The sequence below is a fragment of the Sus scrofa genome, chromosome 2, assembly GCF_054392235.1.
Source record: "Sus scrofa isolate SSC_HxYL_T2T_F1_AM1 chromosome 2, Sscrofa_HxYL_maternal_Yorkshire_Landrace_v2.0, whole genome shotgun sequence".
In the NCBI taxonomy this organism is placed as follows: Eukaryota; Metazoa; Chordata; class Mammalia; order Artiodactyla; family Suidae; genus Sus; species Sus scrofa.
Window position 1 is genome coordinate 94,638,780 of NC_139384.1, and position 15,377 is coordinate 94,654,156.

Below are 15,377 nucleotides of genomic sequence, written 5' to 3' on the forward strand. Positions count from 1 at the left end.
TTAAAGTAATTATAATCGTATTCTGCATGTTCTAAAAGTTACATAGAGACATTGAAGATAAAAAAGACTCAAATGGAGTTCCCATCATGGCTCAGTGGTTAACGAATCCGACTAGGAACCATGAGGTTGCAGGTTCGATCCCTGGCCTCGATCAGGGGGTTAAGGATCCAGCATTGCCATGAGTTGTGGTGTAAGTTGCAGATGTGGCTCAGATCCCAAGTTGCCATGGCTGTGGTGTAGGCCGGTGGCTATAGCTCCGATTAGACCCCTACCCTGGAAACCTCCCTGAGCTGTGTGTGCGGCTCTAAAAAGACAAAACAACAACAACAAAAAAAAAAAACAAAAAAAAAAACCCACTCAAACCTTTTCTTTCTTTTTTTGGGGGGCGGGGGCCACACCCATGGCATATTGAGGTTCCCAGGCTAGGAGTCCAATCAGAGCTACAGCTGCCGGCCTATGCCACAGCCATAGGAATGCCAGATCTGAGCCGTGTCTATGACCTACACCACAGCTCATGGCATTGCCAGATCCTTAACCCACTGAGCAAGCCCAGGGATCAAACCTGCAACCTCATAGTTCCTAGTCGGATTTGTTTCTGCTGTACCACAACAGGAACTCCAAGACTCAAACTTTTAGACATGAAAATTGCAACAGGTATGAAAGGAAAAATATACTGGATGGGATTAACAATAGGTTAGACACTGCCAACAAAAGGATCAGTGAATTCAGAGACACAGCAATAGGAACTGCACAAAACACAGAGCAAAGAGAATTTAAAAAATTAACAGATCATCAAAGTGAGATAACTAAGTAAACTAATATGTATATCACTGGAATTCAAAAAAAGGGGAGGGAAGAAAAAATGTTTGAAGAAATAATGGCAGAAATGTTTCAAATTTAGGGAAATGACAAAAAAAAAAAAAAAAACAAAAAACAGATTCAATAAGTTCAATAACCCCTAAGCATAAGAAACATGAAAAAAACTACACCAATGCTCATTAAAATCAAAATTACTTAAAATCAGAGATAAAGAAAAAAACTTGAAGACAGCCGTGGGGGGGGGGGGGACAACAAAGACATTACTTAGGAATAACTTAAGAACAACAATATATATCTTGATGGAAATAATGCAAATAACAAGACAGTTGAGCTGCATCTTTAATGTACTGAAAGAAAAATCGTTCAACCTAGAATCCTATACTTAGCAAAAATATATTTTTTAAATGAGGTGAAATAAACTTTTTCAGACATGCAAAAGTCAAAAAAGTTCATTATCAGAAGATTTCCAACACAAAAAATATTAAAGATAATCTTCCAGGAAGAAGGAAATTAAAACAAATAGAAATCAGGATCTACACAAAGGAAGAAAAGCACAGAAATAGTTACTACATAATACCACGTCCAGCACTGCAGGGCAACGGGGAATCCTGGAAGAAGGATGGGCCCATGTAACAAAACACACAAGACTACTTTACATTTAGATAGTGGGAGCCCAGGAGGCAATCTGTTCTGCAGAACCAAAGGGCCTAGGCTTCAGCCCACAGGACTTTTATTAAGAAAGGTGATGAGATATTGGGAAAGGTGACGAGATTAGTATTAGTAGGATTAAAGAAGATGACAAGATTAGTGGGCAAGAACAGGCTAGGCAATGATAAAGAGGTTATCTTCTTAGTGATATCAAAGGGGGTACCCTTAGGACACGGTGCAGTTGTTTAAGTTGTTTATAGAATAACATGGATATCCTGTCTTTGAAGGAGACCCTGTACTTTAGAACTCTGCATCCACAGATATTTTCCTTCTGCAGAGTTCAGCTGTTCAGTGGTCTCCAACAACACAAGGGGGAAGGTATTTTTCCTTATTATTTAAATCTCATTAAAATATAACAGTGCTTAAAAATGAGGTAGTATGGAGTATATGACATTATGTAAAAGTAAAATATAAGAAAACAAAAAGGTCAGAAGTGGATAAATGGAAGTATACCACTTTGAGGTTCTCAGAGTATACATGAAGTGGTATAATATCACTTAAAGCTAGATTGTGAGAAGTTAAAAATATATACCATAAATTCTAAAAGCACAACCAAAATAAAAAGTTATAGCTAATAAGTGAACAAAGGGGATAAAGCATAAAAAGATGAAAAAGGAACAAAGAAGAGATAAGAGAAACAGAAAAGAATTACCACATGACAGAGTTAAACTAATTATATAAAAAATCACACTGAATATAAACATTCTAGAATTGACTTCTGACAAATGGTGTGAGGAGTCACTCCAAGGATAAAGTATTTTTAAAAAGAAATATCACTGGAAATGGTGATAAGAACATGCAATAAGGGAGGAAACATCTATTCCACAATATCTATGAAAATCAGGTTTTAAAAAATGTGAGAGTCCAGAGTTCCTGTTAAGTTGCAGTGGAAATGAATCCAACTAGTATCCATGGGGATGCAGGTTCAATCCCTGACCTCAATCAGTGGGTTAAAGATCCAGCATTACCATGAGCTGGGTGTAGGCAGCAGACAAGCAGCTGGGATCTGGTGTTGCCGTGACTGTGGGGTAGGCCAGCAGCTGTAGTTCTGATTAGACCCCTAACCTGGGAATTTCCATATGCTGCGGGTGTGGCCCTAAAAACCAAAAAAAAAAAAAAAAAAAAAAGTGAGAGTTCATGGTGTTTGAAACAAGACTGTTTCCCCTCCTCCCTCCTCGGCGACATGGAGACCCCACTTGACTGCTATAGCTAAGAGCACAGCGTTCTTTCTCCCTCCAGCTTCCAGTCTGAGGGCTACCTTCTTGCGAGGGGCAGGACATCAGCACTTCTCACCCTGCCTCTGCTGTCTGCTGCTAAGTCTAAGTTGTGGAAAAATGAAGCCCAGAGGTTGGGGAATCCTTTCTTGTGTCCAGCCTGTGCTGGTTAGACAGAGGCTCTACCTTTAGCATGATTCCACTGAGACTACAGGGATTCTGAATACACTTACCTTGGCTTGTAAGCTGATGATTTCATGTGAGGAGGGGCAAGCTGAAAAGGCATGAGGCTAGTGTTCCCCACCTCCACTAAATGCTCAGTTCCTAAAGCAGGAGTATCATTCACAGAAAAGTTGCTATGTCCCTGCGCTCAGCTGCAGAGCCATGGCATAGCTATTTTGCTTGGGAAAAGAAGCAAGCCTTAAAACACAGTTTCTACTCTTCCAAAAGGAATTATTTCATTTGCAACAGAAGATGGAGAAGTTCAAGTTCAGAGGCACTGTCAAAAACAGTGGATAGAGATTGTGGTGAAAAGTAATTGGGAGTAAATTTGTAGATTCATTGGACACATAGGCTAAATGCAGGCTGGTTAGTTTTCAGGAAAGAACCAGGAAAAGATAGCTGGGAAGAGCCTCCTCAGATTAGGATAAATCTCAAATCCTGACATTGGGAACGATCCCTTCAAAGGAGCACTCATTTGACTATGAGTCTGTGGAGCAATTTAGACCCCGAGGTCCTTGCTGAAAACAATAGAATAGTCAAGTAGCAACAAGTGGAGCTTAACAGGTATGGTCAGGGAAAGAGAGAGAGCCCTGCCAAGACTTCGGTCCCTGTGGTGTAATATTAGAAGTTTATTACTATAATGAGGAAAAACAGTCTTCACTAAAGTAATCTAGCCAATAACTAAACAAACAGACACATAACAATAACAAACCTAAGAGAAGGTGGGGACCAGTATACAGACTTGCTATGATATATTACATCCAAAATGTCCAGTTCTGATAAAAAATTATGAGACATGCAAAGAAACAGGAAAGTATGACACACATAAAAACAAAAAAGCAACATAAACAGCCTGTGAGACTGACCAGATGTTGGATTTCACAAAGACTTCAAAATAGCCATTTAAATATGTTCAAAGAACTAAAGGAAACCATAATCAAAGAAGTAAAGCAAGGAGTGATGACAACATTACAGAGAATAGAAAATATTAATAAAGAGACAATTTATTTAAAAAAACAAAAAGAAGTAAGGAGTTGAAAAGTATAATAACTGAAAAGAAAAATTTACTAGAGGGGCTCAACAGATTTGCAATATCAGAAGAAAGAATTAGTAAACCTGAAGAGAAGTCTAGAGGGATTTTGCAAGCTGAAGAAAAGAGAGAAAACAGTGAAGGAAAATGAAAATGCCTCACAGAAATGTGGCACACCATTAAGCACAGCAACTCATGTATAATGGAAGTACCAGGAGGAGAGGAGAAAGGAGCAGAAAAAACACTTAAAGAAATAATGGTTAAAATTTTTCAAATTTACTGAAAAATATTAATCTACATATTAAGGAGGTTTGATGAATTCCAAGAAAGATAAACACAAAGAAATCTATAAACAGATACAGAGTAAAAATGCTGAAAGTCAAAGACAAAAATAAAATATTGAAAGAAGAGAAAAATGACTTATCATTTACAGGGTAACCCCAAGAAGCCTAACGGCCTGCTTCTGATCAGAAACAATGAAGGCCAGAAATAGTGTAATAATATAATCAAATTGTACAAAGAAAAAACTGTCAACTAAGAATCACATGTCCAGCAAGTATTTCAAAAATAAAGGTAAAGACATTCCCAAATAAACAAAATCTGAGAAAATTTATTGCTAGCAGACCTGCCTTACAAAAAATGTACTAAAGGAAGATCTTCATATTGAAAGCAAGTGACCCCAAATGGTAATATGAATCCAATGGAAAAACAAAGAGCATCAGTAAAACTAATTACATATTATAAAAGACAGTATAAATACATATAAAGATAGTATACATAAATATAAATACATATATTTACATCAGTAAAACTAATCATATATTATAAAAGACAGTATAAATACATATTTGGATTTACTGCTGCCAAAGGCTCTGGAAGCCACCTCCACCTCTCTGAGGGTCACTGCCAGTGCCCAGGGCCCTGTAACCAGGAGCAGCTTGCACCCCCACCTTGCCACTGTCAAGGGTTCAGCAACTGGCTACAGGCCCTGCCCATGGTTCCATCTCCCTGGAAGCATTTACAAGCCATAAAATGGCACAATCCCTATTAAGGAGATAATAGCCTGCACATAGTGAGGAAAGAGACAGCAAGCATCCAAACCAAAAGCAGTCCTCATGACAAAAAAATTAAAAAATAAAAAAAGTAAGGCCTCACAAGCTACCTGGGAGAGCTCCACATATAAATAGCCCTCTAAGAATATAGTAGATAACTGTTTTCCCTAAACTCACAGAATAAGAAAAATATAAGCAAAATGAAGAAGCACAGGAACCATTCCCAAGTAAAAGAACAGAATTCCCAAAGACAAATACCATATGATATCACTTATAACTGGAATCTAATATCCAGCACAAATGAACATCTCAGAAAAGAAAATCATGGACTTGGAGAAGAGACTTGTGGCTGCCTGATGAGAGGGGGAGGGAGTGGGAGGGATCGGGAGCTTGGGCTTATCAGACACAACTTAGAATAGATTTACAAGGAGATCCTGCTGAATAGCATTGACAACTTTGTCTAGATACTCATGTTGCAACAGAAGAAAGGGTAGGGGAAAAAAAGTAATTGTAATGTATACATGTAAGGATAACCTGACCCCCTTGCTGTACAGTGGGAAAAAAAAAAAGAACAGAATTCCCTTGAAGGAGCCAAAATGAAACAGACCTATGCAGGCTAACAGAAGCCAAGTTCAAAAAGGAGATAGTGAAAATACTGAAGGAATTAAGAGAGAACATGAACACTAATGAAGATTACTTTAGAAAGGAACTAGAAACTATAAAGTGGGTCCAAGAAAATTAGAAAACTCATTTGCAGAGATGCAAGTTGACTTAAAGGCACCAAAGAACAGAATGAATAATGTAGAGGAATGAACAGTGACTTGCAACACAGAATTATAGAAATCACCCAATCAGGACAGCAGACAGACAACCAAATAAAAAAATATGAAAGCAAAATAAGAGATCTATTGGATAATATAAAGCAGGCCAATCTATGCCTAATAGGGATCCCAGAAGGAGAAGAAAAAGAAGACTGAAAATATATTTGAAGAAATTATGACTGAAAACTTCCCAAATCTAAAAAAGGAAACAGATATCAAGATACAGGAAGCATAGAAGGCCCCCTACAAGCCGAACCCAAAGAGAGCCACTCCAAGACATTGTACTAAAAGTGGCAAAAGTTAAAGCTAAGGACAGGATTCTAAAAGCAGCAAGATAAAAACGAGTTAACTATAAGGGAACCCTCATAAGGCTATCAGTGGATTTATCTACAGAAATACTACAGGCCAGAAGAGAGTGGCACGATATATTCAAAGTTCTAAAAGGGAAAACCTTGCAGCCTAGAATATTCAACCCAAAAAGATTATCATCTGAAATATGAGAAATAAAGAATTTCTCCAACAAACAAAAACTAAAAGAATACAGCAATACTACAGCCATTCTAAAAGACATAATGAAAGTCTCCTCAATAGGAAAGAAGTAAGACAAAGGATGGAGGAAATCATAATTGAAAAGTAATAACAAATAACTTACTGATCTAAAAGGGAAAAAAATACTATTTGTGAAAGCAATGATAAACTCAAGGAACAGCAAAAAGATAAATGTGAAGATGTAAAAAAGGACATCAAAATCATAAAATGTGGGGAAGAAGAGTTAGACTTTTTTTTTTTAAAGAATGTGTTTAAGTCTATATAACTATAAGGCTAAAGCAAGCAGATCTAGGAAGGGGTTAATATACTTGAAAAACAGGGCAACCACAAAATCAAAAACAAACAATACATTCACAAAAACTAAAAAGAAGAGGACACAAGCATAAAATAAAAGGAAATCATTCAACCAACAGAAGGACAAAAGAGAAACAGAGAATCCTGCTTAGGCCTTTAACAAGGTTTAAAATGGCAATATAGGAATTCCTGTCACAGTGCAGTGGTTAACGAATCTGACTAGGAACCATGAGGTTGCGGGTTTGATCCCTGGCTTCGTTCAGTGGGTTAAGGATCCGGTGTTGCCGTGAGCTGTGGTACAGGTCACAGACATGGCTCAGATTCCACATTGCTGTGGCTGTGGTGTAGGCCGGCAGCTACAGTTCCAATTCCACCCCTAGCCTGGGAACCTCCATATGCCATGAGTGAGGCCATAGAAAAGACCAAAAAAAAGAAAAAAAAATGGCAATACATATTTATCAGTGATTACTTTAAATGTCAATTCATTGAATGCTCCAAACAAAAGACACAGAGTGGCAGACTGGATTAAAAAAAATAAGAAGGGAGTTCCTGTCTGGCGCAGTGGTTAACGAATCCAACTAGGAACCATGAGGTTGCGGGTTCGGTCCCTGCCCTTGCTCAGTGGGTTAACAATCCGGCGTTGCCGTGAGCTGTGGTGTAGGTTGCAGATGCGGCTCGGATCCCACGTTGCTGTGGCTCTGGCGTAGGCCGGTGGCTAAGCTCCGATTCAACCCCTAGCCTGGGAACCTCCATATGCCGCGGGAGCGGCCCAAGAAATAGCAACAGCAATAACAACAACAACAAAAGACAAAAAAAAAAAAAAAAAAAAAAAAAAAAAGAAGCAACAATATGCTGCCTACAAAAGACTGACCTTAGGGCAAAGGACACACCCCACATATAAATTGAAAGTGAGTGAGGGGATGAGAAAAGATATTTCATGCAAATTGAAATGACAGGAAAGTGGGAGTTGTGATACTTGTATCAGACAAAATAGACTTTAAAACAAAGGCCATGAAGAAAGACAAAGAAGGACACCATTTAATGATAAAAGGATCGATTCAAGAAGAGGATATTACACTAGTCAAAATATATGCCCCTAATATAGGAGCACCCAAATACATACAACAAATACTAACATAAATAAAGAAAAAATTGATGGCAATATAATAACAGTAGAAGATTTTAACACCCCACTGATCAATGGACAGATCCTCTAGACAGAAAATCAATAAGACCACAGAGACCTTAAATGACACAATAGAACAGTTAGACTTAATTGATATTTTCAGGACATGACATCCAAAAAAATCAGAATACACGTTCTTTTCAAGTGCTTATGAAACATTTTCTAGGACTGACCACATAGCTAATGTCAACAAATTTAAATGGCATGAAACTAGAAATCAAGCAAAGGAAAAAAAAATAAGGAGAAACTGATCACATGGAGACTAAACAACATGCTACAAAAACCAATGGGTCAAATGAGGAAATCAAAAGAAAATTAAAAAATACTTTGAGACAAATGACAATGAAAACAAAACCATTCAAAAGCTACTGGATGCTGCAAAAGATCTATTAAAGTCAGTAGAAGGAAGGAAATCATAAAGATCAGAGAGGAAATCAATAAAATAGATTAGAAAAAAATCAATAAAACCAAGAGCTGGATCTTTAAAAGGGTAAACAAAATTGACAAATTTCTGGTCAGGTTCACCAAGAAAAAGAGAGAGAACCCAAATAAACAAAATAAGAAATGAAAAAGGAGAAATCTCAATGATACTGTAGAAATAGAAAAAAACCATAAGAGAATACTATGAACAATTATATGCCAACAAATCTGACAACCTAGAAGAAATGGACAACTTTCCAGAGACATACAGCCCGCCAAAAGTGAATCATCCCAAGTTCACAGGGATGGTTCAACATATGGAAATCAACCAATGTCACACACCACATTAACAAAAGGAAAGTCCAAAACCATATTATCATCTCAATAGATACAGAAAAAGCATTTGACAAAATCCATCATCCATTCATGATAAAAACTCTTACCAGAGGGAACATATCCTAACATAATAAAAGCCATATATGACAGACCCACAGCCAATATAATACTCAATGGAGAAAAGCTGAAAGCCTTCCAGCTAAAATCTGGGACAAGACAAGAGGCCCATTCTCACCACTTTTATTCAACACAGTATTGGAAGTCCTTGCCACCACAATCAAACAAAAGAAATAATAGGCATCCAAATTGGAAGAGAAGAGTTAAAGTTGTCACTATATGCAGATGACATGATACTATATATAGAAAACCCTAAGGACTTCATACAAAAACTACTCGACCTGATCAACAAATTCAGCAAAGTAGCGGGATACAAGATTAACATTCAGAAATCGGTTGCATTTCTGTATTCTAACAATGAAAAATTAGAAAACGAATATATTAAAAAACAGTACTTTTTGAAGTTTCTGTTGTGGCCTAGCCAGTTATGAACCGACTAGACTCCACGGGGATGCAGGTTCAATCCCTGGCCTCACTCAGTGGGTTAAGGATCTGGCATTGCCATGAGCTGTGGTATAGGTGGCAGACCCAGCTTAGACCCCTTTGGTGTGGCTGTAGAACAGGCTTCAATTAGACCCCTGGCCTGGGAATTTCCATATGCTGCATAAGGTGTGGCCCTAAAAAAAAAAAAAAAAAAAAAAAAAACCTACATCTTTTAAAATCACACCCCCCCAAAATTAAATACCTAGGAATAAACCTGACCAAGGAGACGAAAGACTTATATGCTGAGAACTATAAAATATTAACCAAGGAAATTAAAGAAGATTCAAAGAAATAGATACCCTACGGTCTTGGACTGGAAGAATTAATATCATTGACATGGTCATACTACCCAAGGCAACCTACAGATTTAATGTGATCCCTATCAAATTATCCATGACATTTTTCACAGAACTAGAACAAACAATCCAAAAATTTATATGGATTCATAAAAGACCCAGAATTCCCAAAGCAATCCTGAGGAAAAAACCAAAGCGGGAAGCATAACTCTCCCAGACTTCAGACAATATTATAAAGCTACAGTAATCAAGTCAGTGTGGAACATACAGTCCAATGGAACAGAATAGAGAGTGCAGGAATAAACTCAGACACCTGGGTCAGTTAATCTTTGACAAAGGAGGCAAGAATATAAAATGGGAAAAAGACAGTCTCTTCAGGAAGTGATACTGGAAAAACTGGACAGTTGCATGTAAATTAATGAAACTAGGACATGCCCCCACATGATGCACACACAAATTCAAAATGGCTATAATACTTAAACATAAGACATGACACCATAAAACTCCTAGAAGGGAACATAGGCAAAACGTTCTCTGACATCAACTGTACAAATGTTTTCTTAGGTCAATTTCTAAAGGCAATAGAAAAAACAAAAATAAACCAATGGGACCTAATCAAACTTACAAGTTTTGCACAGCAAAGGAAATCATAAAAAACCACAAAAGACAACCTACGGAATGGGAGAAAATAATTTCAAATGACCACAACCAAGGGCTTAATCTCCAAAATATACAAACAACAAATACAACTCAACATCAAAAAAGCAAACAATCCAATCAAAATATAGGCAGAAGATCTAAATAAACATTTCTCCAAGGAAGATACACAGATGGCTAGCAGACACATGAAAAAATGCTAAACATCACTAATCACTAGAGAAATGCAAAAAACTACAATGAGTAACACCTCACACTGGTCGAAATGGTTACCATTAATCAGTCTATAAATAACAAATGCTGGAGAGGGTGTGGAGAAGAGGAAACCCTCCCACACTGATGGTGGGAATGTAAATTGGTACAACCGCTACGGAAAACAGTATGGAGCTATCTCAGAAAACTAAATATAGAACTATATATGATCCAGCAATCTCACTCCTGGGCATATATCAAGACAAAACTGTCATTGAAAAAGATACATGCAACCCTATGTTCACTGAAGCACTTTTCACAGTAGCCAAGACGTGGAAACAACCTAAATGTCCACTGACAGATGAATGGATTAAGAAGATGTGGTCCATATACACAGTGGAATACTACTCAGCCATAAAAAAGAAAAAAATAATGCCATTTGCAGCAACATGGATGCAACTACAGATTCTCATACTAAGCAAAGAAGTCAGAAAGAGGAAGATATATCTATCACTTATATGTATAATATAAAATGTTGCACAAATGAACCTATCCACAGAACAGAAACAGACTCACAGACATGGAGAAGAGACTTGTGGTTGCCAACAGGGAGGGGCAAGAGAATGGAATGGACTAGACTGGGAGTTTGGGGTGAGTAGATGCAAACTATTACATTTAGAATGGATAAGTAATGAGGTCCTGCTCTATAGCATGGGGAACTATATCCAATCACTGTGATAGAAGATGATGGAAGATAATATGAGAAAAAGAAATTGTGTGTGTGTGTGTGTGTGTGTGTGTATAACTGGGTCACTTTGCTGTAGAGTAGAAATTTATACAAAATTGTAAATCAACTATACTTTAATAAAAAGTTTTTAAAGATCAAAAAAAAATTTTTAAAGAAATGCAGAAAGAGAATGTGGCAAAATCAAAGAATCTTTCATTTTAAATACTTTCAAGAGGAGTTCCAACGGTGGCGCAACAGTAACAACCCTGACTAGAATCCATGAGGACACAGGTTAGATCCCTAACATTTACAGTATATAATTCAGCAACCCTACTTCTAGGAATTTTACAGAAAAGTAAAAGTCTATGTGAAATCAAAACTTAGACACCAATGTTCATATTAGCTTTATGCGTAATGGACCACAATCTAAGTACCTATCAAAGATGGGAGTGACAAACAAACTACAACAGATGCATACAATGGATTACCACTCAGCAATAAAAAAGGAATAAACTATTCATATACAGTACAACAAGGATGAACCTCAAATAACCATGCTCAAAGACGCCAGGCAAAAATGAATGCATATGGTATCATTATCACACACAGATTTCTTGGAAATGCAAACTAATCTGCAGAGACAGAAAGATGAATAATTCTCTGGAGCCTGGCATGAGATAGGAGGGGTATAGAGGAGGTGCACAAAAGGGCACGAAGAAGCTTTTCAGGGTGACAGATATGTTCAGTGTCTTGTTTGTGGTCATGGGTTCATGGGTGTGCATACATTATGCCAAAACTTGCCAAATTACATACTTTAAATGTGTAGTGTATTATATGTAATTGTATCTCAATAAAGTTGTTACAACAGTTGAAATGTGAACAATTATATTAAAATATTATTACTGCTATTCAGAGAAGTAACCACAATATTCAAAATTTGAGTTAATGTAGCAAATTACTACCTGAAATTTGAATTGCTTTGGCTAATGTGAGGAAGGGACTACTTAGCAATAAATTGACTGACAGCCAAGCAAAGAAGATCAAGGGATCTGAGATCAAGCTACTAATTCAGCCTTTAAAACTACAGTATCTTTAAAATTAAATGTTCAGCAGAACCAGGTTTTTTCTCTGCTATTTTTATGCATATGATATTGTTTTGAGTCAGATTTACCCAAACTCCAAGTCACTCTTTGTTTCTAAACTGAGCTCTTATAAAAGATATGTTTATACTTAATCCCTCTCAGGGGGAGCTTTAGTAGTACACTGGTAGTTCCCAAAACTTTGGAACCAAAGACAGCTCTAATTTATTATTTTAATTTTGTTCTTAAATCCTTCCTGCTGCATATAATTGACTAATTCTAGTTTGAAAGCCCAAAAGGTGTTTGTGACTAAAATGTATAAGACAATTTTAGAAGCATGATTTCACTTGCTAAGAAGACAATGTTTGTGTCCCTCCATTCAAGAAGCCCAGCCAGGAGTTTCCTTGTGGCACAGCAAATGAAAGGATCTGGCGTTGTCACTGCTGTGGTGTAGGCTCAATCCCTGGCTCAGGAACGTCCACAAGCTATGTCCCAATACTATGCGACAGCAACATTTACTCACTTATTTATAAAATTTATATCGTTTTTGAGAAAAAGAAAATTCTGGGATACCTGTGTTTTAAATTCCAGAATGTTATTTCCTGGATTAATTCTTCCTAGCAATATCAGATCCTTTATCTGCATACGTTTCTTTTTAGGAGATGTGCTGGAGTTTAACGGCTTTTTTATAGTATTTTGACGGCCAGATCCAGAAGAGGAGGAGCTCTGACTGCCATCTGCATGTGGAACCGCAAGAAGTGATTTTTTAGGATATGGTTTCACCTGATGCCCAGTGTTACTGCCAAAGAAGACATCACTTTCTTGATGTGCCAGGGATTCTGATGTCCCCCTAGATGGTTGCTGGGAAGCTGTTTTCCTGCTTCCTTTTTTCAGATCACAACTGCAAAGAGCCTGATCATAAATAACAGCTGATGGATGGGCATCACTGTGGTCAAGTAAACTTGTGGTTTCTGAAACATTTAATGTGCCAATTAATGCTGAAGGACCAAAGGACGCATGCCCTTGGGCTGTAGTATCAGTAAGATCACTTTCTTTTTGTGAATGTTCTGCTTGAGCAATAAAATTAACAGGATGGGATGATAATTTAATCTTTTTAGTGCCATCTGAATGTCTGCATTTTGATAATCCGTTCGAGGTACAGTCATTGACATTTCGTTTAGAATTCATCTCATTTCCACAAAATTCTTCCCTTCTCACTGTCTTTGATTTTGGACTAGTGTTGTTATTTTGTCTATCATGCCAGATTTCCAGACACAACTGTGTTTTCTGCATGCTTCCACAAACAGGCCTGACAGGAGAAAGTGAACCTGACTGGGGCTGCACTGAATTTTCCAGACCGGCAAACTCTCGGCTGTCCTTTTCATTACAGATTTCTGAGCTGCACGGCAGCTTCCTGAAACTATGATCTGACGAAGAAGTAACATTCTTATAGTTGTGAATTTTCTGGCTTATTTCTTTTTGTTTTTTTGCTACAAGTAACAGGCTCTTCTGTCTTGTGGCCAAGTTAGCTAGTTGTTCTCTCAGCACTCCATGCTTAAATGATTCAATGGACACCCTGTGGGAAGAAACAGAAAGAAGAAAAAATACAAAAACAGTATAAAAATTTTAAAGGCAATTATTTAGGTTGAATAGATATTCTTTCTCAATTTAAATTTAATCAGCTCAAAGTACATGAGTCCATTTCTGCAAAGTATATTCTTTGAGAGGAAACTGACTCTTTACTTTTTTTTTTTTGGTTTTTTTAGGGCCTCACCTGAGGCATATGGAAGTTCTCAGGTTGAATCAGAGCTGCAGCTGCTGGCTACGCCACAGCCACAGCTATGCAGGATCTGAACCACATCTGTGACCTACGCCACAGCTCACGACAATGCTAGATCCTGAACTCCTTAAGGAAGGCCAGGGATCAAACATGTACACTCAAGGACACTAGTTGGGTTCATTAGTGTTGAGCCACAATGAGAACTCCCTGACTCTTTACTTGAGGTCGGTGAATTTGCCTTTTTAAAAGAGCTGATAGTGCGATTATCCTCATTTTTATCAGCCCTAAAAGAAAAACAAAACTTGGGTTGATTATTCAGATATTTACTAGTCCTTTAGTTGGAAGGTACCAATTGATGGCCAAAGAAGAATAACCATTATTTAAACTTAGAATTTGCTTATCTGTTTGTAGTGAAATTGTGTATCAGAAAGTAAAATTTGGGGAGTTCCCGCCGTGGCGCAGTGGTTAACGAATCCAACTAGGAACCATGAGGTCGCGGGTTCGATCCCTGGCCTTGCTTAGTGGGTTAACGATCCGGCGTTGCCGTGAGCTGTGGTGTAGGTTGCAGACGCGGCTCGGATCCCACGTTGCTGTGGCTCTGGCGTAGGCTGGTGGCTAAGCTCCAATTAGACCCCTAGCCTGGGAACCTCCATATGCCGCGGGAGCGGCCCAAAGAAATAACAAAAAGACCAAAAAAAAAAAAAAAAGAAAGTAAAATTTGGGAGTCAGTTCCATTAGAAATCCCTTAGCTGTGGATGACTGAGATAGTTTTGTGAACAATTATAAGTAAGTTAGACCTGAATGTTGTCAGTTCTTCAAGTAATTATTGCAGCTATACTTTGAATCTGGACTGAGGTACTCTGAGGTCCAGAGGGACTACCCAGACAAGCTTCACCTTGTGTGTCTTCCCCAAACCAAGTCTCTCAGGGGCTTGAGTGCTGAATGGGAGGAAAGGCTCATCCACACCTCTGTCTTTTGGTTATTTCTGACCAATAACCTCTGTCTTTTGGTTATTACTGACCTTCAGGATGATGGACACTTTGTTTCCAGAGGCTCTCATGCTTTTTTGTCCGAGGACTTTTTCATACTCTTAAAAGTTACTGAGGAACCCAAAGAGCTTTTGTTTATTTATTCTGTTTATAGTAAATATTGTTATATCTATCAATATTTACTGTTTTAGAAAATAAAACTGAGAAATTTTTAAAACACAAGAATACATAAGTTCACATTCCATTAGCTATTAGAGTGATGACATCATCACACACCATATGGCCTCTGGAAAATGCCACTGTATGCACATGAGAAAATGAGAGCATAAAAGTGATTTTGACTTCATGGACCCCTTGAAATGGCCTCAGGGACCCTCAAGGACCATCCTTTAAGAGCAGCTGTTTT

General features: G+C 37.8%; 1 protein-coding gene across 2 annotated transcripts in view; it reads right to left on the reverse strand.

Moving 5' to 3' along the window:
• ANKRD31 (ankyrin repeat domain 31) overlaps positions 1-15,377 on the reverse strand; it is a 171,987-nt gene that overhangs the window by 25,350 nt on the left and 131,260 nt on the right. For both annotated transcript variants that reach the window (XM_085013838.1, XM_085013837.1), the window contains exon 23: positions 12,776-13,778. In XM_085013838.1, the coding sequence (XP_084869964.1) occupies positions 12,776-13,778 (1,003 nt within the window). The remainder of the gene's footprint in view (positions 1-12,775; positions 13,779-15,377) is intronic.